Source organism: Chelmon rostratus, chromosome 12, assembly GCF_017976325.1.
Source record: "Chelmon rostratus isolate fCheRos1 chromosome 12, fCheRos1.pri, whole genome shotgun sequence".
Lineage (NCBI taxonomy): Eukaryota > Metazoa > Chordata > Actinopteri > Chaetodontiformes > Chaetodontidae > Chelmon > Chelmon rostratus.
The window spans coordinates 533,384-557,590 of record NC_055669.1 but is presented as its reverse complement, the minus strand read 5'-3'; the positions used below and the strand labels follow the sequence as shown (position 1 = coordinate 557,590).

The following is a 24,207-nucleotide window of genomic DNA, read 5'->3' as shown; positions in this document are numbered from 1 at the left end:
TGTGTCCTGCAAAGACTTTACTGTTGGTACATCCACTGTTCCCTATGCAGCAGCTCAGGCCTTTCTAATATCTCTACCAGTAAAGACACCTTTACTATACCTTGAGGAGGAGGAAGGCTGGGTGCTAACTATGACCCTGCATACGCTGTCACAGCTTTAACAGGGTTGACAGAAATGTTATGAATTATTCAAATATGCCTACAAGTGTGTGTATGTGTATCAGTTGCCAGTTTATTTGCTGAAAATAATGCTGTCCAAATTCCATGTATGAACCTTTTCTGTAATGTTATTCGTGATCTATTTGATAGGCCTATTAATGATGGAAAATAGCTCAGCTTTCATTAGTTTTCATGATTGCTGGCCAGCTTAGTATATAAGTAGCTGCATTAATTGACATAAGTCTACCATAAACATAAGTCTCCCATCAATTTCACTAATAACACCAGGGATGCTCGCTATGTCCATGAATGTCCTTTTGTGACCGTGCAAGTTGTGGATATCCAGTGGAAATGAGATAAATTGCGCCACAATATGATGCTGTGAAATCGTGGTTATTGTTTGTGACAGACCAAAGTCACCACACTGCTGCAAAGTGTTGTGTTGGGTGGGACAGCTGAGTGCATCTTTAATGAGACTGACCACAAAAAGTATCTCTGCACAGTCTAATCTGTTTGCCTCTTAAAAGCCTCATAACGCTTTATTATGGTGTTGACCAATCACTATATAAATTATACAATAGTATTATGAAAGAGTATCAAACATAATCAGCAGCTTTGATGAACAATTTAAAGCATAAATATGGTAATAGTTGTCTGACAAAAAAAATTGTGAACTAGTGAAATGATCCAAGTTCTGTCAGACATGGACAGTCCTCAAAATAGCTTTGGTTGCTGTGAAGTTTTTCAGTTACATAAGCTAGTTATTTTGTAAGATCAGTAATCCACCTTCAGTTATGTTGACATGGTACAGGATAAAGTCGAGTCCATGCAAATTTCTGCATGTCAGTGGTCTGGTGCAAGGAATATGTGCATAGAGGATAGCACGGTATACAGTATACTCACCCTACAATTACTTTGATTTGAGTTTAGTTAGCTTATTGTGTGTGTTTTTACTGGAAGTAATAATTGACTAATGTTTTGCATGTTTGTTTCACATAATGCTTTTCACCCTGCACACCAGAGCAATTACATGTAAGGTGCATTACCATGTAATGTTGCATGCTAACATGTTACCTCTGTATCTCTCCACAACAAATGCATTCAACTTCACTGGGCTTTGTAGGTCACTTTTCACAAATATGCCTGTAAAGTGGTTATGGTTTAGACACATAATGTACCCCACACTCATACTTGGCTTTCCTGGTTTGTTCACAATTGCCAATTCCTCATTTCTTCCGTAAGTGCCAGTGCTGCTGTTAGCTAGCACTGGCTTGCTTTTAGCCAAAGTAGCTAGCTAGTCAGAGACTCTTTCCGAATTGTATCTCCCCAACAGTTCCTCACTGCTGATCTGAGAAAGAAGGATGAGCTTTTTATGCATCTCTTTACAATAGCTAAGCACATTTCGTGCTCCATGCCCTCAGCCTTAGCCCCACTCCAATGCTACCCTACCTTGTTCCAGGTCTATTCCCATCGTGAGTGATGCCCCACCAGCTGTGAAAGAGGAAGCATGGTTGAGCCACTGTGCAAAACACAAGTCCTGTGCTTGTTCCACCTCTGAGCTCTGCATGATGGTTAAGGTCGGAAAACTGAGATGCAAGCGCTCCCCTTTGCTGCTCAATGCTAGAAGCTCTCACGAGAACAAGAGAACAAGCCCATAGTCAATTGTAGATCCCAAATCCTCCGTGCCGTTGTCTGCACCACAACAAGCCTCTGAGACACACCACTGCTGTAGCTCTCTCTATCCTGCCAGTTGAGAGTTGCTTGGTTCCTCCATCTCACTCCTCAATTGATGTGCACCCTGGGAAATCCACTGAAACAGTTGCTGAAGGCAGTCATACCAACTATCTCCATGTACTTGTACTACGCCATCCACGTGTCCTTGTTAAGCACAATTCTGCCTTAAGGCTGCAATGGCTGGGAATCTCTAACAGGAGACGTAACAGGCATTGGTTTCTATTTATTTGTAAAGCTCAAAATCATACGTTACTTCCTTATTAAACTGTTCCTGTAGGTATTATTTGACACACAGTTGGAACAATTTGCAACACAAATGTACCAACAGGTCAATTTAATACCATGATGACAAGTTATTTAACTCTTGAATGTAACTGTTTTAACTGTGTTCTATTGTTTTCGCTGTAATTAATTGTAATTAATTTTTTGTGTGTATTTATTCTGCTTTAACTGTACTTTCAACATCATTGGAAATGAGGCCCCTAATTCTTCCAGAATTAAATAAAGGTTGAATGAATGAACGAATGAATTATACATTAGACGAGTGTGGGTACATTAGTCATTAATCATCCCAATCGATGTACTTTATTAAGTGTGCAAGTTGAAAATCAAGGAGAAAAAAGTCAAATACACACACATACATACAGATACACTCACCAGCCACTTTATTAGGTACACCTTGCTAGTACCGGGTTGGACCCCCTTTTGCCTTCAGAACTGCCTTAATCCTTCATGGCATAGATTCAACAAGGTACTGGAAACATTCCTCAGAGAGTTTGGTCCATATTGGCATGATAGCATCACACAGTTGCTGCAGATTTGTCGGCTGCACATCCATGATACGAATCTCCCGTTCCACCGCATCCCAAAGGTGCTCTATTGGATTGATATCTGGTGACTGTGGAGGCCATTTGAGTACAGTGAACTCATTATCATGTTCAAGAAACCAATCTGAGATGATTTAAGCTTTATGACATCAGAAGATGGGTACACTGTGGTCATAAAGGGATGGACATGGTCAAAAACAATACTCAGATAGGCTGTGGCATAGAAACAATGCTCAATTGGTGCCAAGGGGCCCAAAGTGTGCCAGGAAAATATCCCCCACACCATTACACCACCACCAGCAGCCTGAACCGTTGGTACAAGGCAGGATGGATCAATGCTTTCATGTTGTTGACGCCAAATTCTGACCCTACCATCTGAATGTCACAGCAGAAATCGAGACTCATCAGACCAGGCAACGTTTTTCCAATCTTCTATTGTCCAATTTTGGTGAGCCTGTGTGAATTGTAGCCTCAGTTTCCTGTTCTTAGCTGACAGGAGTGGCTTCGCCAGACGGGTACCAACTTGGAGAAGCTATCAGCTCGGCTGGGCTGAATCTGGCCACTAATTCGGACATATTGGAGCAAGCCACCGAGAGGCCCAGAGAGACTCAAGGGCAGACAGAAAATTCCAGTGTCTGCTCGTCCCAAAACAATCTGTTATCTCCATTGGCTCCCAGACATGAATGGCCTTCTCAAGGACGCTAATCTCTCCACTCTCCTGGATGTTTCTGCAGACAAGATGCTCTGACCCCCACCTCCTTCTGGGACATTCCCCCTTACCCTCAACTCAACGCCTTACCCTCACCCCCTCCTTCCCCCGTTCGGCGTAGTAGGCCAAGGGTTGAGGGCAGCGCCCTGTAGGAGCTGCAGCCCTCTCCCAGGCGACTGCGCTGTGACCCCCCCCCCAAGCTTCCTTCCCCCACCCACATGTGCAGGTGTTAGAGTCTTGTTACAATGTCTTAAATGTTGCTTTGTGCTGAGGTTTTTTCTCAATTCCACACTGTGGAATCCCCAATGGTGCACAGTCTGAGAATTGCTTTTTCTTCTCCTCTCCCTCCCCATCCTGCTTTCATTTGTTTTTCTAAGTAAATGAAGCGTTGCCCTGCTGGCTGCATCATGGTCCTCCTGTCCCTGTCTTCCCATGTCAATTATTTCTAATGTGTTTTGGGCCTTTGTGTCCTCTGGGACGGGTTGTAATGGAATGTAAGTTGCACTTGTGTAATGACAATAAACGCTTCCTGATTCCTGAAATTCATTGAGTTGCTGCCATGTGATTGGCTGATTCGAAATTTGTGTGTAGTGAGTGTATATATACATATGTGTGTGTGTGTGTGTATGTATATACTATATATACATACATACATATATACATAGAAATTTACTGTATGTAGCAAACTGGGGGCTTCACTTTTTAAGTATGCTTGTTACTTACTTGATGGACGCTAAACTCACTAAGTATAATATTGTATTTTGTGGATTTTTGCAGGACGTCCCATGCCAGGGTCAAAGCAGAGGCTGCCGACCAGGCTGCGCAGTCAGCCAGTCAGGATTCAGATATCGCCAGAGCTGTGGCCAGAGAGCTCTCCCCAACCTTCCATCAGCCAGGTACTGTAACAGCGCCAACAGTACAACAACACAGAGTTGAGAAGATAGCTGTAAACTAGAAAAAGTAGGTGGAATCAAATACTCAAGACACAAAAAAAATATTTGCCTTTATTTTGCCAAACACTAATAACTGTAACTCTGTGGTCATAAGTAGGCTGTAGAAATGACTGCCCTCTGTGTTGTGTAATGTAAAACACTCCACTGCTACTCCAGATCCACTACTGGACTGGCTTTCTCCTTAAACTTACTCTACATAGAATACCTTTAAATATATATGTGTGTGTGTGTGTGTGTGTGTATGTACAGCCGTCCTCAAAATTATTAATACCCTTGATAATTCTTGTGAGTTTTTAATTTAGTGATGAAATGAATGCAATTTTTCAAGTTTGTGTACCAGTTATAAGTGACCAACAATTGAAAGAATGACAACAATCCATCCATCCATTATCTATACACCGCTGAATCCTTTGCAGGGTCACGGGGGGGCTGGAGCCTATCCCAGCCGTCTCTCGGGCGAAGGCAGGGGTCGCCAGCCTACCACAGGGCTACATATACAGACAAACAACACACACCGCTCATTCACACCTACGGACAATTTAGAGTTAACAATTAACCTCAGCATGTTTTTGGACTGTGGGAAGAAGCCGGAGAACCCGGTGAAAACCCACGCTGCACAGGGAGAACATGCAAACTCCACACAGAAAGATCCCAGGTGGGATCTTCTAGCTGTGAGGTGACGCTGCTATCCACCGAGCCACCGTGCAGCCCATGACAACAATACAAAATTCAAAAAAATCTTTATTTCAGAGGTATTTTATTGATGGATTCCCAAAAAATGCCATGTTCAAATTTATTCATACTCTCGTCCTTTGTCTTTCTTTAATAGTCAATCGCATAGCCTTTGTTCTTTATGACTGCTTCTAGACGATTCTTGTACATGTCCACAAGCTTCCTGCATGTCTCCTGTGGGATGTTGGCCCACTCTTCCTTGGCATAAGCCTCAAGCTGGGTGAGATTGGTCGGTTTCCCAGCCATCACTCTAGTCTTCAAGTGATGCCACAAGTTTTCAATGGGGTTCAGGTCAGGACTTTGACTTGGCCATTCTAGGACGTTGACATCATTGTCTTTGAACCATTTCTTCACTACCTTGGCAGTGTGTTTAGGATCATTGTCTTGCTGGAACGTCCAGTTGTGGCCAAGCTGGAGTTTCTCAGCAGATTCCTTCACATTATCATCAAGGATCCTAATGTAATCCTCCTTTTTCATGGTTCCTTGGACCTTGACGAGATTCCCTGTGCCACTGGAGGAGAAACATCCCCATAGCATTATGTTCCCACCACCATACTTGACAGTGGGCACAGTGTTCTTTCGGTCTGTAGGCTTCTCCTTTCTTTCTCCAGACATACTGAGTATCCATATGGACAAATAACTCCAACTTTGTCTCGTCAGACCACAGGATGGTTGACCAAAAGCTGGGATCTTGCTTCAGATGTGTCTAGAAAAGGCCAGGCGAGCTTCCAGATGTTTCTTCCTGAGCAACAGTGTCTTCAGAGGTGTACGTCCATGGAGACCTTCTCTGTGCAAAACTCCCTCGATGGTGGACCGTGACACCTGTGTCCCTGCCTGGTCAAGCATTTCAATTAGGGCCTTGGTTGTGGTCTCTGGGTTGTTGTTGACCTCTTGGCAGATTTTCCTGGCAAGTTTAGAGGACACCTTATGCTTTCTGCCACGCCCACTGAGGTTTCTAACAGGGTTGAACTTCTTGTGCTTGTTGATGATGCTCTGGACGGTTGACACAGGGACATCATACTGCTTGGAAATGACCTTATAACCCTTTCCTTCACTGTAGGCACATACAAGAATGTTTTTTTTTTTGTTTTTAAATCAGTGTTTAACATTTGATCAACAATGTTAAAGGGTTTTATTCCATTGTGACACCTTAAAGTAACTACTGGACAAAGATTACCACATTTGGTACATTTTTGTTGAAACACTGTCAGGGGTATGAATAATTTTGAACATGGCATTTTTTGGGAATCCATCAATAAAATACCCCTGAAATGAATATTTTCTTAAATTTTATATTGTTGTCATTCGTTCAATTGTTGCTCACATATAACTGATACACAAACTTAAAAAAAATGTAATATTTCTCACTAAATTAAAAACTCACAAGAATTAGCAAGGGTATGAATAATTTTGAGGACGGCTGTATGTGTATATGTATATGTATGTATTTATATATATGTAAAGTAAATTGTTTTTGTGGGTTGCACTGTTAGTTAATTGTTTGCACCACCCCTTATGTGTTCTGAAGAGCTTCTGTAAAAGTAAATTTCTCCAGTGTGAGATGAATAAAGTCTATCTAATCTAATCTAATCTAATCTTACATCGACTGCCTCATTGGAGGACTACATTGAAATTACCATACAATTTACTTGAGTGGTTTGTATGGAAGAGGACATTGTCTCTAAATAAGAGTCACTTTCTTTTGAAATCGTGTCAACTGTCTCAGTTAAACAACAATTTTTGTGTATTGCCATTCAAAAGTGAACATTGGAACAAATTAAATAAAGAGACAGGCTGGGAAAAATAACAGCTGTTAAACTAAAACGTTTTAGGAGGACATCAGTTAGCTATTGCTGAAGCTCAAGAACAAGAGCACGAAGAACAGTGTCTGCCAGTGAAATATCACTTTTAAATGCCACCTGCTAATGCATATATGTCAAACTCTGGTGTAATTATATTTGGACTGCGAGATAATATCAAATTTCTATTTGAACTGGCCCACTGGGTACACATGCACTGCTAATACTACAAATCCCAGAATGCTCTGCTAGTGCCTTGGCGTGTCAAGACCTGCATCCTCTCCTCTGTTTTCATTCATTCGCAACCTCATGCTACCAGTGATCTCGGGCAGATGTAAGAGACCCCTCCCAAAAAATGGAAGACGAAAAACAGGAGATTTCTAGACAGGTGGGAGACAGAATATCTGTAAATGACCGTAAAGCACAGACCTGTTAGTCTTGTATTTGGAGCCAACGTGGCTGTAACAAAAGAATATAACATAAGAAGAACACTGTGAAACGAAACACCATGACAAGGGAGCACAAGGACCTAGACATAAAGCAGATGCACCAGAAGGTAGAGGAGATGAAAAGAAGTTTGGTTTCACGACAGATTATGTTTACAAAGGCCACATCACAAAGTGAAGCCGCTGTAAAGGCTAGCTTTATTCTGGCATCAGAGATCGCTAAATCAGCCCAACCCTTTTACTGAGGGAGAGTATGTCAAAAACTGCATGATCAAAGTTTGCGACGTTGTGTGCCCTGATAAAAGGCAAGCATTCTTAAATGTGAGCTTGAACAGAAACTCCATTGCTTATCATACATGTGAGCTTGCCACCAATCTACATGAACAGCTGATGGAAAAGGGAAAAGATTTTGTTGCATTCTTGCTTGCTGTGGATGAGAGCACCGACACATCTGATTCAGCCTAGCTATAGTATTAAGCTTTGCTTGTTCCTGATTCAGTGTTTAAGTAAAACGTAAGTTTGTTCCCATGTGAAAAGGTTCATTATTATATCTAAAAAGAAGGGAAAACGTGCTTTTTTTCAATAAATATGAAACCTGGCCCGCAACTTTGTCCCAGTTTTCAGTTTAGGCCCACTGGGTATTTGAGTTTGACATTCCTGTGCTAATGGGATGTTTGTTTTACTGAAACACTTAACTTTCCTTCCCTTATGCACAGAGTGAAAGCAGTTCTGCCTTAGCGAAACTCCTTTGGTAACTAATGACTCAGCTGTCTCTTCGCCACCAGTCTACACATCACACGCATTATTGCAGCAGATTCAGCTAGCCAATAGTTTCAGAAACATTAAAGTGCCAGCATGCTCCAACAGCAGTGCTTGTCTGATGGTCAAACTGCATCTTTTTTCAAGTATTAGAACTAATTGAAAACTGAACAGCAAGATAAATAGGGATATATTTACTAAGGATTTGTGGTCCATTGTTTGGTGCCAGATTAATCACTACATGACCACTGCTGCAGTGAACTGTGTCTGAAATTCTGAAAGTCTGGGAAAGTCAGAAATAACACTTCCCACTTCATTGTTTACACTCGGGACCAGCTGTTAGTGCTGTGCAACACCAGCGTACTCCCAGCGGAAAGACCGGAGAGACCCCGAGATACAGAGACGGACAAGGGGACAGGGCTGGAGCTAAGTGCCAGGACAAGAGAAGATGGTATAAACCATCCATACCGTCTCTTATTGTGGCGAATGTAAGATCTCTAAGAGCTAACGGCCCTAACCAGCGAGAGTATTGGGAGTGTAGCGTCATGTGTTTCACAGAGAAGTGGCTGAACGAACTCACGCCGGACACGCATGTCGCTTTGGACAATTTTCATCTGCTGAGAGCGGACAGGCAAGCGATGGAGTGTGGTTAGAGGAAGGGTGGAGGCAAAGCAATGTTTGTGAACAAGAGATGGTGTAATCCAACACATATCAGTGTTAAGGAGCAGCACTGCACAAGAGACATGAGCTGCTACCTGTTCGGTCGTATTCAGGGATCAGTAGGAGACGCAGTATTTCTTTGTTGAGCACATCCCGACATGTCTTTGAGCAGAAAGAAAGAGAAAGTTGCGGTGCACAAGAAGCATTCATGTTCAGGACACTTCATGTTCAGAAGTCATCAAAACTGTTTGTGGACGTTTGAGGATTTTTTTTGTGTGTGTTTTTTTGTGGAATCCCCTATGCAGCCCAGCCTCACCCAGACTCTGCCTCCAGTGGCCCCCAGGTAAATTGAGTTTGAGACCCCTGCTGTATATTAGGGGCCAAAGACGTCTCCATCTACTGAGAAGACTGAGGTCATTTGGAGTGAGTACGACATTACTGAGGACTTTTAATGACTCTGTGGTTGCATCTGCGATCTTTTACGCAGTGGTCTGCTGGGGCTGTGGAAGCTCTGAGGGGGACTGAAAGAGACTGAACAAACTGGTCAGGAGAGCTGGCTCTGTTGTGGACTGACCACTAGACACCACTGAGGTTGTAGGTGAAAGGAGGATGTTCGCCAAGTTGACATCTATCACTGACAACCCCTCCCACCCTCTTCACGACACAGTGGGGGCCTTCAGCAGCTCCTTTATGTAACAGACTGCTGCATCCCCCATGTAAGAAGGATGACTACCGCAGGTCCTTCATACCAACAGCTGTCAGAGTGCTCAACTCAACTTGGCACTGTTTTTTTATACTCAGACTGTGTTTCGCAGTGATGTATGATCTATCAGACACCTAGTACCTTGCAATACCGCTCTTTTCCACTCTCATTGGACAGGAATGAAGCACATCACAGGGATGAAGGGGAAGGACAGGCAGACATCAGGGAGCCTGGACAGAGCAAACCAGTTGAACCAGTTTTTTAACAGGTTTAGCTCACCTCCTGCCACCTCTCAGACGCCCCCTGCCACCCACACACCCACACTGTCCCAAATGGCTAGCACCACCCCCCTGCATTCTCCCGCACATCACCTTCCATCTGCCCCCCCTCCTTCTCCTCCTCCTTCCCTTCCTCCACTGAGGACACCAGCATTAACCACCCAACTGTGACTTCAGGCCAGGTAAAGAGGCAGCTGGAAATACTCAATCAGCGAAAGGCAGCAGGCCCTGATGGCATCACACCTAGGATCCTGAAGACCTGCGCTAGCCAGCTGTCTCCTGTAGTGGAACATCTGTTCAACCTGAGCCTGAGTCAGGAGAAAGTCCCAAAGCTGTGGAAGACGTCCTGCCTGGTTCCAGTCCCCAAGAAGCCGAGGCCATCTGACCCAGCTGACTACAGACCAGTCGCCCTCACATCCCATGTGATGAGAGTCCTGGAGAGACTGGTCCTAGCCCAGCTGAGTCCACAGGTGAAGACATTCCTGGACCCCCTGCAGTTTGCCTATCAGCCCCATTTAGGAGTCGATGACGCTGTCATTTACCTGCTGCAATGAGCCCATATGCATCTTGATGGTGGAGGCACTGTAAGAATCACATTCTTTGATTTCTCCAGTGCCTTCAACACCATTCAACCTCTGCTATTGGGTGAGAAGCTGCAGGGGATGGGTGTTAACGACGCAGTGATCTCCTGGATTACTGACTACTTGACAGGCCGGCCACAGTTTGTCCGTCTGGCAGCGGGCTGTCTGATGTGGTGGTCAGTGATACAGGAGCTCCACAGGGGACTGTGCTTTCTCCCTTCCTCTTCACCTTATACACCACTGACTTTAAGTACAACTCTGAGTCATGTCACCTGCAGAAGTTCTCTGATGACTGAGCTGTTGTCGGGTGTATAAGAGAGGGAGAGGAGGGGGAGTACAGGACGCTGATAGACAACTTTGTCGAGTGGTCTGAACAAAACCACCTGAGGCTGAATATCAGCAAAACCAGAGAGATGGTGATCGACTTCAGGAGGAAGAAGACGCCTTCACAGCCACTACAGATCAAAGGGGAGGTGGTGGAGGAGGTGGAGGACTACAAATACCTTGGAGTGGTGATCGACAACAGACTGGACTGGAAATCCAACACAGACTGTGTACAAGAAGGGGATGAGCAGACTCTACTTCCCGAGGAAACTGAGATCCTTCAACGTGTGCAGCAAAATGTTGGAGATCTTCTACCAGTCTGTTGTTGCCAGTGCCATCTTCTTTGCTGTTGTATGTTGGAGCAGCAGCATCAGAGCCAGCGACACCAACAGACTTGATAAAATCATCAAGAAGGCTGGCTCTGTACTTGGACTCAGACTTGAGTCTTATCAGATTTTGGTGGAGAGGAGGACACTGAATAAACTGTTATCCATCATGGACAATGATCAGCACCCCCTCTATCACTGCTCGCTATTTTGATATTTTATGATGTATAGTTTGCTCTTTATAGTCGTATTTCAGAATTTTTCACCTATTTCACTGTGTGTAATGCTGCTGCTGCACTGCCATTTCCCAGCTTGGGATAAGAAAAGTCTATCTATCTATCTATCTATCTATCTATCTATCTATCTATCTATCTATCTATCTATCTATCTATCTATCTGTCTATCTATGTTTATTTCTGTGCCATATCATTAATGCTGGAGTCACTTTATCTATTCCATGTGCAATCTGTATAAAGTCTGTGAAATTCAACAGAATTCTTGCAGTATATTTTTATGCCAATTTTTCTTACAGTTCTTTGCAACAATATATATATATATATATATATATATATTACATATGTTTTCTGACATAAGCCCTTTGTATAATTGTACATATATGTAGTCAGCTTTTATGTTGTATTTTGTATTTTATTATCTTGTACTGCTATTTTTTTTCCAACTGCCATTACCTGCAGCTTGTAACAACCGAACTACATCCCAGCTGAGGATTAATAAAGTGTATCTTATCTTATCTTATTTTATCAGCTGATTAAATGAGTCCAGGCTGGTGCGCTCCTCCTTGGTTGGAAATGCAGGCAGACACGGAAAAGTTAATACATGTTTTTATCTCCAGCAGGCTGGACTGCTGTATAATAATATTGTATTATTAAGTATTTACGTTTGAAATAGACAGTAGTAAAATAAAGAAAAAACAACATAGTAGAACTTCTCAACTAGTTTTCAAGAAATGCCTCAATATATATGTCTATGCTTTTGGTTGCATATACCAGGAAATTTTACTCATGTTCCGCTTACTAATACTTATTCTCATTGGTTGACAGGTGATGGTTAAAGTGTAAAACACGTACAAATCCTAATATTCATTTACAGCTTTCAAAATGAAGTGCCAAAACTGCCAAACTGATGTGAACGTTCGTCACAGCATATGGACAGAACCTCCCAATTCAGCTTTGACCTATTGTACTGCAGTTGTGTACACTCAATGTGGGATTATTGCTGACATTTCAAGTGTGTTCACTTGACCATGAAATAAAGTGGTATATATAATCTGGCTAAACTGCTGCTTTGTTTGCAACCTGTCTAATTGTCAGACTGAAAAGGTTTCTTGATTGTCTGACTTTGTTGTCACAATGTTGCTTTGTTCCCAGTCTCAGCGATTACTTTGATGAGTGCAATATTATCATAACTGATGGACATAATGGACAGAACTATGTATATAATACCCAAATGGTAATAAACTAGCATTATTATTTGCAGGGCTATTGACTTTCTTTGGTTTATTTTTTATGTGTAGTTTTGCTCAACATTTGCTTCATTTCAGGCCCTGACTATATACGGCAGAAGTATCATGAGCCAGTAGAGGTGAAGGACGTTCCTGTGGAGGAGAAAAAGGAGAAATCTCCATCAGGGAGCCCTCATTTCTACCGGAAAGGCACAACACCCACCCAGTCTCCATCTCAGAGCCCAGTTCCCAGCCCCACTCCTTCACCCACTACTGTTAAAAAGACCTTTTTCATCAGTAAAACTCCCACCCCTGTTGCTCCTGTTGGGAAAGAGAGCAAAACCCCAACAGTTGATACTTTGACAACAGGTAAGGATCTTGGGTTACAGGTAATCTGATCAGCATGTCTTTCTTATCCATCAATAACGGTTGTTGGTTCTAGAATTAACACTATCAACAGACAATGTGAAACACATTGACAGTTGGTATCGATGCCTTGCACTTGTTCTGCACAGCAACCATGTGTTAAATAACTTTTGTAGAATCAAGCCCAGACATGAGTGCTGGTTTGGAAGTTTGGCTGAATAAATGTTTGACAGCAGCAATAATTGTAGCTCCAAAATGCTGAGCAGCAGCAGATATTTTAGCAGCAGTAACAACTGTAGAGATAATTCTGTGGAATAGTCAGTTATCAGTTTGTTCCCTGTCACACTCTGTTAGTGTATATAATTATTAAGTGAAACATCTGGCCGCTGTTTTTTTTTTTTTGTGCTGTTTTTGCTCTGGTTTGCATTATAGTGAAACACAAAAAGTGTTAAGATGTAGCCCAATGGGGCAGCGTTAACAGCTAGTGTTTGTTGGTTGAAATGGATCACAGTTAACTGTGCTTTATATTGCTAATATGATCAGATCACTTACTATAAAAGGGATCCAGGTACAATACATGGACTGCATGTATGTAGCACTTCTATGCAAAGTGCTTTACAATTAATGCCTCATCCGTACACACACACACTCCAACGGCAGCAAATTACCATGTAACATGCTGACCTAACCAGCAATTGGTCGATGTTTTGCCTGACATGCAATAAAGAGGAGGACCCGTTTTGGTCTCCAGCTAATTTCACGACGCGTCCGCAGCACAACATGGATCAAGCAGCCCAGTCTACATCCTGGTGTGTTTCTGCTGGGCTGGAGGTTTGTCAGAGTCCCATTGCCAAGACATCCCTGGCTGCCTCCTCTGCCTTGTGTATTGTTGTTGGCTCATCCATGATCTGACTTGTCCATCCCAAGGGCTGAAACCTTCTGCTACCCTGGTGCCCAGGTATCCTACATAAATTCATGGTTCCCAAATATTTGTCACACTCATCCCACTGCATCTATAACTCAAACTGGCTCTAATGAATTCAAACAGCAGCAGTTGGAGACACTCAAAAATCTCCAAATTAAAATCTTCATAGACACTGTCCTTGATGTTAGGATGCAATGTATTGACGCCTGTTCCTTGGTTTGGCAATCTCAAATTCATCTGTATCTGCCAGCTAATAAATCTGTCTCGGAATTTGTTATGAACCACAAACTCATGTAATCTCTGTTTAGTAGCCTCTGAATTTAACTAACTGTTGTCTGGTCTCCTATCCCCCTCACATACGTGGATCTGTGTCTGCTGCTTCTCCTAGCTCGGTTACTCCCTACAATTCTCCTCCTTGTCAGACCAATACAGTTCGATCTTGTCAAAAAAATACATGAGCAATTCTGAGGTGGCCATTTACGTTAAATCTTGTTTTTGTTTCTGTTTCTGTTCTGCATGATGTTGACAGTGCCCAAATACTTTGAATCCCTTACCCTTAAGTTGAATTGTGGGTTTAACAGTTTGTTTGTTGTAACTGGGATTTGTTGACCTCCTTCAGATGATGCCTAGTCTGTTGACCGTATGGTGGAACAGGTCTATGCATAGCACTGTTTCTTCTATCACTTTGGTTGTGAATGACATTGTCAATGCCTTGGATAAGAAAAAGCATTGTGCTGCCATTTTTGTGGACCTCTCCAAGGCATTCAACACTGTGGATCAATACTTGCTTTTACATATTTTGAGTACTGTTGGTTTTAGTTCAAGAGCCTGTGCATAGTTCCAGTATTACTGGCGGCGGTCAGTGAACTATTACTACTACTAAACAGATAACTAAGGGTGTTCCCCTAACTGCCATGCACATTTCTACATTGATGATACAGCATTGCACTGTAATGCCGACTGTGCTCACCTTGCTGTGGAAAACTGGCAACATTCCCTTAATTTTCTCCCAGCTGCACTTAATGATCTTTGAATGCACATAAAATTAAGTTTATGATATTCTCGAGAGCTAGAAATAATGGTGCCAATGTAGAAGGATCCAACATTGAGAGAGTTAAAAAATATAAGCACCGTGGTATTTGGATAGATCGTAAACTCACACTTAAATATCATATAGAAATATCATGTTATCATATACAATTTTTTTAATACAGAAATGAAAATATCCTATGGTTCATTGGAAACGGACTGTCCAATATGTCTTTCTCGTCATTATGAATTATGCTAATGGGATTTATAGGCATGCCTCTGCCTCTACTCCTCCCTCCACCATTGGATGCTGTTTATCATTCAGTTCAAGTTCAAGTTCAAGTTTATTACTGGTGGTCTTTTTATCACTCATCATTGCACCTTATATGAAAAAGTCGGTTGGTCTTCTCTGTCTGTGAGATGTGATAGGCATATGTTTATGTTTATCTATAAGTCCCCTATCGGGAAGTTGCCATCTTACAGGACATCTATGCTAGTTTGTTCCCCTGGACCACATCAACCTCACTCTTGAACGCCAGTCATTGATTTTGCGCTGAACTTACAAGACCTGCTTTTAGTTACACTTCCCCAACTACCTGGGACTTTTTACAAAGCATCCTAAAAATTAATACTTCAGTTCTGTTTTGGTGAATTTAATCCATGATCAAAAACCATTCAGCTTCTGTTTGTCTCCTGTTTTAATTGAATTGTTTTTTGTGTCTTGTATATTTTCTGAATTGTATTTCTATACTTGTTTAATTAATAGTTTAATTTTTAAATTATATTTTGTATAATTTAAATGAGGGTCCTCCCTCAACGATTTTTGAGTTCGAGGTAAAATGAAGGTTTGATGATCCACCAACAGCCTCCAACCAATATATGTATTCTTTAGCTAACCCTTTCTCTTCTCCTTTCTTGTACTCGGCAGGCATAACAAAGGCAGCATCAAAACTTTCTCTCAAACAGGAAGTGAGGCAACAGGAAGCTATTCCAGTAGTCAAGCCAGCTGTTGCCATGACAGTCAGCAGTTACCCCAGCAATGGGCAGATTCACTCCCAGTACCACGGTTACTATGTCAAGGCAGATGTCAAGATTCCACCACCTGAGGAACCAATTGGTGTGGAAGACGATCTTCACCCATCAAGCCTTGCACGCTTACCACCACCTGCCAAACAGATTCAGGTGCCAGCACTAAAACTGCTACCAGCGCCTAGCCCTTCAGCAGTTCCACCAAAAGAGGGCACCAAGGCATCAGAGCCTTCCAAGCCAAAAAGACAGGAATCAACCAAACCAAAGAGCCTTGCAGAAACCAAGAAAGCCAGTGTGGAAATAGCTCCTGAAATTGTGGAGGAGGAGTCGGTGAGTTAGATAAAGTTACCAGACATGTTTGATTTTGATTCTAATTTGCAGTTTTGAATGTAAATTGCTGAGCCCCAGTGGGAATGAAACGCACATTCCTCGTAATAGTAATGCCAGCATTAATGCCATGCAGTCTCCAGCTTGTTTTTTAGAGAAGAGGGAGGGCTTAAGTTCATGGATGAATGCTCCTGTCTAGGGGGACCACTCATTAAAGTCAACTAATGTAATTTGTGATTAGCATTAGAAGGTCCATACTCTGGGCCCCTAATAGCATGATTGCCAAGGTCTTTCAGTCAAGCCACACAGGAAGCAGACTGCCTAACCTTGCGGTGTTGGCGCCTCGTTTGGCCATGTTTAACTGTATATGGATTGAAATCTAAAACTTTGGCTGTATTCTGAAGGTCTTCAGGAATTTGATGCATATATAATAAATATATTAAGAAATCTCTTAAATTGTTGTAAATAAGGGTGAAAGATTTGAGGAAAATATCTAATGGCCAACCAATATTTTGCCTTGGGCTACATTTAAATTACTTTCTATAAATTAAATTACAGGCCTTTGCTGGTGGTCTAAGTGCAGTTATTTAACACATATATGCATGTGCAGTGTTATGCCTGCATAACACTGTCTCTGTTAGAATGTGGTAATGTGAAAAGCTGCTTGTTGGACATCCAAGCTCCTCTGAAGACTGTTTATCAAAGTGCATTTGTCCTTGCTGCTCTTTCAGTTTAGCATGTCAAGCTGTAATGACTCTTAATGATGGTCTTTTTCGATCACTGCAAGCTTGTCCCCACTATTTATTTATTTATTTATTTATTTATTTATCAGTGACAGTTTCGCAAATATGAGCAGTACTCCTCTCAAAACTTTATGACTTAAAGATTAAGATTTTATCACTCTGGGCTCTACCTACAGTGTAAGGAAACACATCTAACACAGATGTGTTTTGGAAAAGTTGCCTGACCAATAATGTAGGTTAATTAGTAAATGTAAATTGATTCATTCTCAGAGTTAGACAAGGGTTAGGATTAGGCATCTCATCAGTATTTGGCAGAAACCTCAAAATATAAATAAGTGCAATCGTCCATGTACCACGTGGTATGTTTGGAGTTGTTATTAATTCATCATTGAGCTTCAAGTTTATGAAGAAGTGTAAGATATTTCCATCCCTTCCTCTGATGGTGGGGGTTAATGACGACTTTTGTGCCACACACATGATGTGGGCCCTCCTGCTTTTGTAGCCTGTGATGTAGGATTGAGTCGGTTTCTATCATTCTAGTTTCTCCTACTGTTTCTCCTCCTACTCTGCTATCTGTGTTTAACCAAGGGCCGTGCTTATAACCTCCATGCACACTTAGTCGAGCAGAAGAGAGATGGATCAACCTAAGATAACGGTACTCAAATTGAAGACAACTCATTAATTTACTCAGGGTACCATAAAAGCTTCCCCAAAAAGACTAATTTATCCATCTAAAACCAACAACAGACAGGCAAAGGGCACTTCCTGTGTGCGTGTGGGTGTGACACCAAAGCTAAGCAATTTATTTATTCTTCTGTTCATTTCTCTGAGACGCTGTGAAAAGCCTAAACCCTTATCCTTAAAATAAATGCTTTATGAACCCTTTTTATAAATTGTATTTACAATTTGTGAAATTCCTGGGATGCTGTCTGTGTTTTCTGCATCACGGAAATCATTGGGCCCTAAATTTGCATCTGGTAGTAACATCAGCAGTAGTAACAGTGGTAAATTCTCTGGGGAAATAATGTGGTCAAAGTCTTAACATTAAAAATCTCTCCTCCCTCTCCTTCTTGGATGATCACACCACTTGCGTCGGCATTTGGTCCAGCTGGTCTGGCTGGGTGTTTTGAGGATGTTGTGGGCAGCGATCGTCCCAAGATCTTCATGCAATCCCTGTCCTTCCCTTTCTGACGTTGATCAGTGTATTTCTATTACAAGCAGTACATGCTTCAATAATAAAGGTGAAAAATAACAAAATAAATATGTAGCAAAGTTTTAGAAAGTTACTGGCCACATCTGCATGTGCTGCTGTCACCATGGTAATGGGCTAGTAGAGTCAATTTATAAGTGCTTATCTGATGCAAGCAGCTGTTTATGGGGATCAGACATACAGTACACTGAATTTGTGTGCCCTACTGTAAATTCAAGTATAATAGGAACATATAATACAGCATTATTTTTCTTGTGTTTTCACAGGGGCCTAACTCTATCTTGGTGGTTCTAGTGATGCTGTTGAACGTAGGTCTAGCAATCATTTTTGTCCATTTCCTGACCTGACCAAATCTCAGGTAAGAATTTATTTGAACTGGTTAGTTCCAGAAAGAATGTGTATATATATATGTGTAAATTACACAAAACGATCTGGGTAATTTAAAATACATCAAAATCAATTGCATGTTTGAAACATTTTACTTGTATTCTTTGGTATAATTACCTCTGCCAAGGAGGTTATGTTTGTTAGCTGGTTTGTTCGTTTTTCAGGAGGATTATGGAAAAACGACTAGCCCAATTTTCATGAAATTTGATTGAAGGGTGTAGCATGGGTCAAGAAAGAACTCATTAAATTTTGGAGCAGATCCACACCACTGAACAGAAATACAAATTATTTTTTCACTTATTAACATTGCGAGATTGGCATTTATTCTGCCAAGGCCAAGTGCCCTCGCATTTTGAAATCCAGTAGATGGTAGCAAGTTCAGTAGGGACAAAACATAGCCAATTGTAGAAATGAAGTGAGTTCATATCACAATCCACAATCATGGGTACCATTAATCCTCTGAGGTTGTTGACACATGTAGTTGCTCAAACTTCATACAGAAAGCAGTCTTTATGGACCAATCAGGGACAGTGGTTTCATTGGACAATCCGTACAATTGTAGCAGTTTTCTCAAACTAAGATGTGGCCATGGAAATGACATTTCTGGTTTTCACAAATGAACATGAAATGTGTCCAGTTTAGAAACATACTAGATGCACATCTGAGATGATGAGGCTTCAGCTAAGTACAACTATATTTTTGCATAATTCTTTTAGTTTGGAAATATATCTAGACATACATAGTGGTTGCACTAGCCGATTTATATATCATAAAAAGAATGGACTTTTGGCCTTGCCTAGGACTGGGCATTGTTTAAAAATTGTAGGTATCAGCACTGATAAGTAGATTTTGATACCGATTCCTGAAATCATTTTTTGATACCAATTTTATAAATTCCATTTAATCAAAAATAAAATTACAGTACATATTACTGTACAATTATTTACTTCAAAGGTGGAAGCTGTTCAAAGACCTGGAAGCAGCAGGAGAAACTGTTTTTTCTCTTTCACCTACACTTAACCTGGATAACTGGATCAAAATGAAGAAGGAACTCTGGCAACAAACAGTAGAGGACAGCAATATGCCATTGTAGACTGTGCTAAAGAAAGGATCGCCTGGGTCTGACAATCATCCAACATGTCATTACCTGTCAGTCTGTAAGCAACACCACGTTTGCTGTTTGAAATTCCTGCCTTGGTGGCAGGTTATCCATCTTCACTGTGGTAAGGAGAGGATGTCCTGGTGGATGATGTGGTGAATGGATTAACTGACAGATGCAGATGCAAGGTCGCTGCACTGCTTAGTTAGCAAGGAGCAGAATGTTTACGTAGTATGTACAGATAAGCAACTGGCGGTAAAAATAAATAAATAGAGCTTTTTTTTTACATGCCATTAGACATTAGACAGCCAATCACCAGCATCATTTTTGGATCTTGTTTAAAAGTATGTTGCATGCTCATTGGCTCACTGACACTGATGAGATTAACTTCTTAGGTATCAATATTTCTCCAATATTTGCTCCATTGTTTAAACCCGGGAACAGCTGTTAGCACCGTGCAGAACAAAGGTACTCCCAGTGGAAAGACCGCAGATCCCTGCGGAAATAAGAAGAAGGAACTGAATCTATCTATCAACAGATTTGATTTTACCCCCTTTCCCTCCTCCACGCACCAGAGCCCAGACCACAAGGCGTTACTGACACCAACAGCACCCTCCTCTTGCCACCTCACCACACCAAAATCTACATATACCCACCCCCCAAAGAGCCACCCCCCAGATGTTTTTGGATTCTCCAGTAAATTCCAGTTACCCTGGAAGGAGCTGGAGTAGACTGCCACATGGCTGCATCAGCTACCTCACCAACAGACCACAGTATGTGAGGATTTGCAACTGTGTGTCTGATGTGGTAGTTTGCAGCACATCGGCTCCGCAGGGTATTGTGCTCCCTCCTTTCCTCTTCATCCTCGACACACCGGACTTCAGATGCAACACTGACAGCTGCCACCTCCAGAAGTTCTCTGAGGAACAAACTGGAATACAGGGATGTCGTCACTAACTTTCTTGAATTGTGTGAACTGAACCACCTGCATATAAATGCCAGCAAGACAAAGTAGATGGTGATAGACTTCCACAGGAAGGTGCCACAGACTACACCGATGAACATCTATGGTTTGGGCATAGAGATGAGTACAAATACCTGGGTGTTCACTTCAACCACAAACTGGACTTGGAAAAACAACATAGATGTCCTGTACAAGAGGAGCTTAAGTCATCTTCATCTGCTGAGAAGACTGAGTTCTGTCGGATTGTGCGTGTGGTGGCATTTGCAGTCTTCTACGCAGTGGTCTGCTGGGGCTGTGGAAGCTTTGAGAGGGACAGAAAAACATTGAACAAACTGGTCAGGAGAGCTGGTTCAGTGCTGGACTGCCTTCTGGACACCATCGAGGAGGTGGGTGATAGGAGGATGTTAGCCAAGCTGACATCAATCATGGAAAAACCCCTCTCACCCCCTGCATGAGACAATGGGGGTCTTAAGCAGCCTCTTCAGCAACACACTGCTGCATCCACTGTGTAGGAAGGAACGCTATCGCAGGTCCTTCATTCCAACAGCTGTCAGACTGTTTAACTACACAGTCATTTAACATATACCTATATAACTACTCCATTATTTATGACATCATAAACTAGCATCACTAAATCTTTGTAACTTGTCCTGTGTAATATATAAATATTCCTTCACTGTGCAATAACTCAAGTACAGTCTATTTTTGGAAAGATTTATTGTATATGTTCAATATACAGTATAATGTACATAGCCTTCTATAGTTGATTTTTGTTTCATATCTTTTCATCTATTGTTGATTTTATTTTGTATCTTTTTGTATTGCCTATTTTGTTCACTTGTTCTGTTTTTAGCCTCTCCTTGTTTGTTCTGTTGCTGTAGCAATTTGATTTCCCCAGCATGGGATAAATAAGTCTTATTCTATCTTATCTTATCTCATCCTAATGTGGGTTTGCCACAGAGGGTTACATAGGAACTTTAGGCCAAAATGTCTCCACCAGAGAATCCATCCTTGCTTATACCTGTAATGAAACCACACTGGTTATACTGTCTCAAACAAATCAGAGCAGGGATAAAATTTCAAGTAAAAGTGTGATATCAGTCAGTAACCCTATCTAGCTGTTTCCAATATGTAGAGATCTAATGTAGGGTACACTACAAGTGTCTTCATCATGGTTTGTGCTGTTTTAATTTTGATCAAAGAGGGGACCACCTGACTCCTCTTAGACATATGTAATAAAAGACAAATAACAGCTTCCATCATGTAACTTTCTTCATTTTTCTGGAGAATATTGACCTTACTTTGGTTGGGACGCTGTGCAAAACAGAAACAGAACGTGATAATTTGCTAATCCTTTTGACATACACTACCAGTCAAAAGTTTGGACACACCTTCTCACTCAGTGGTTTTTCTTTATTTGTATTACTTTCTACATTGTACAAAGTATTACTTTCTACGTTGTAGATACAAGACATCAAATCTATCTATACACCGCTTAATCCTCTGCAGGGTCACACATAGCCACAAACAAACAAGCACACCTCTCATTCACACCTACAGACAATTTAGAATCATCAATTACTCTCTGCATGTTTTTGGACTGTGGGAAAACCCACTATGTAGTAAACAAAAAAGGGTTAAACAAACCATTATATTTTAGACACGTCAAAGTTTGCTTTGATGACAGCTTTGCATTTTTGGCATTCTCTCAATCAGCTTCATGAGGCAGTCACCTGAAATGATTTTCATCCATCCATCGTCCATGAAACAACCTAAAAGGAGTTATAGCAAAAGCTAGATTTCAAAAATCTAGCTTTTGTATCTAAAGATTTATGTTTCTGTTTTCAAATTATGTTACTTTAATATATATGCATTGTTGCAATATGGCTTCAAATACAGTCCCTGAATGTCATTCAGCATAATGTCATTCTATCCCTAATCACCAACTTTTCTTACCCTGCAGTGGACTCATCCAAACTACACTCCCAAGTGGTTACTCTCCACCAGCCAAAGGGGCCTTTTTAAAAATGGCGCCAGTCAGAATGGCAAAGACAGGCAAAACGGAGGACTGAAAATAGACAAATGAAGGAGGAGGAGGAGAAGAAGAAGTGGAAGAAAAAACACATGGGAGAGAGGGGGAGAAAAGCAGAGAGAGAGAAAGATGAAACCTCCACCGTAACCCCCCACCCCCCAACCCTTGATGTCTGAGTCCAACCTGATTCGACCGGTGATGATTTGTGACTCCACTCAAGAGTGCAGTGACAGCTGAAGCAAGCAGTCGTTGGTGGAAAGGGGCCCCTGAGCCCGTCTATCAGGGCTACAAATATCAAGTGGCCTGGACAGCAGAGTGAATGTGAGCGAGTGTGAGGCCTGGCATCTATGCTGCCCATAAATGCCTGTTATGTGTGTGTGTGTGTGTGTCTGTTTGTAGCTCCAGTTCCATCCAACTGTTCAGCAAATTTGAAAGTTTTGAATGCTGCAACAAAAAGCTTGTGCATCTTCCAGCTGGAACTGAGATTTTGTTTCCGAAATGATCCACCAGAAGAACATACTGTTGAGTAATGATTAGTATTTGATAAGAAATTAATGCTCTTCAGTTCAGTGTGCCATGCTTTCATGAAATTTAACCGCCATCAGATAGGCTACTTACAATATTTAGAACTCATTTGTAGGATGTGGCAATCAGCTTTTTTTAACTGCAGTGCACTTTCATTGAACTGTGTCACCAGGTCAGTCAGACAAAGCCTTTATTTTATCAGTCAATGCCTTTCCTGCTGCCATATCCTACAAAACAAATTGACTACAAAAAAATATTCTGCCTCAAGTGGGCAAGAAGTTTTCGCAGTGGTAAAGAACACAACCTGTTTGGATGGAAACCAAGCTTGTCCATATCTCAGTGTATTTTACACACACGTCTGTTTCTACTGTGTGTGTGTGTGTGTGTGTGTGTGTGTGTGTGTGTGTGTGTGTGTGTGTGTGTGTGTGTGTGTGGGTGGGTGGGTGGGCCGGTGGTGGACTGGAAATGTTCGTAGATGCACTTTGAGCTGATGGAAGCCAACAGCTGCCTTACTATTTTACACAGTGACGTGGTGGTGGGTGAGAAGGGCCCAGGCAGGAATGTGAAGCACTCAGCTGATTTTCCCTCTGCCATGTCCTGGGAGAGTTGCTCTATTTATATCAGTCTGACTATTGATCTGTTCATATCTGTTTCTGTGGGTCTCAGCGTTGCTGTTTTATATAGCCTACCACATCAGGTGCAAGTAGACAATCAGAGAGGTTTTATTCCTAAATGAAATGATGGATGAAGGTTACATTTGGAAAACTTAACCTCAACTAAAACTCAAGTTTTGTGCAATTTTGGTTTGGTATTATTCCACACTGCATTTCCTAATTTCAATCTGTAAATAGGAGTATGCGTCTGAGTTGTCATTTTGGAACTAAATTCCTCTTTTTGACGTATCGATGCTTGTATGTATCTGCCTTCACTGATACTACCAGGTTGTATACAAGAATTTTTTAATTGATAGATGAAGCTAAATCCAATTTAAAAAGCAAATGATGACTGGTTGTTATTAGCATATATACCACCACTGGCAGATACACAACCTGTCAGCAGCTAGCTGTCACTTAGGCTAATACCTTGTGTCTTCTGTAAACTAGCTGACATACTGTAGCTG

The 24,207-nt window shown here is 41.6% G+C and overlaps 1 protein-coding gene across 1 annotated transcript in view; it reads left to right on the top strand.

Annotated features, from left to right (window-relative positions):
- The window catches only part of LOC121614466 (junctophilin-1-like), a 51,449-nt gene extending 28,069 nt beyond the window's left edge, over window positions 1–23,380 (top strand). The window contains exons 3-7 of the mRNA XM_041948327.1: window positions 4,206–4,324; window positions 12,551–12,820; window positions 15,700–16,130; window positions 18,347–18,438; window positions 22,494–23,380. Of these exons, the coding sequence (XP_041804261.1) occupies window positions 4,206–4,324; window positions 12,551–12,820; window positions 15,700–16,130; window positions 18,347–18,427 (901 nt within the window). The 3' untranslated portion in view covers window positions 18,428–18,438; window positions 22,494–23,380. The remainder of the gene's footprint in view (window positions 1–4,205; window positions 4,325–12,550; window positions 12,821–15,699; window positions 16,131–18,346; window positions 18,439–22,493) is intronic.
- Window positions 23,381–24,207: the final 827 nt, after the last annotated feature.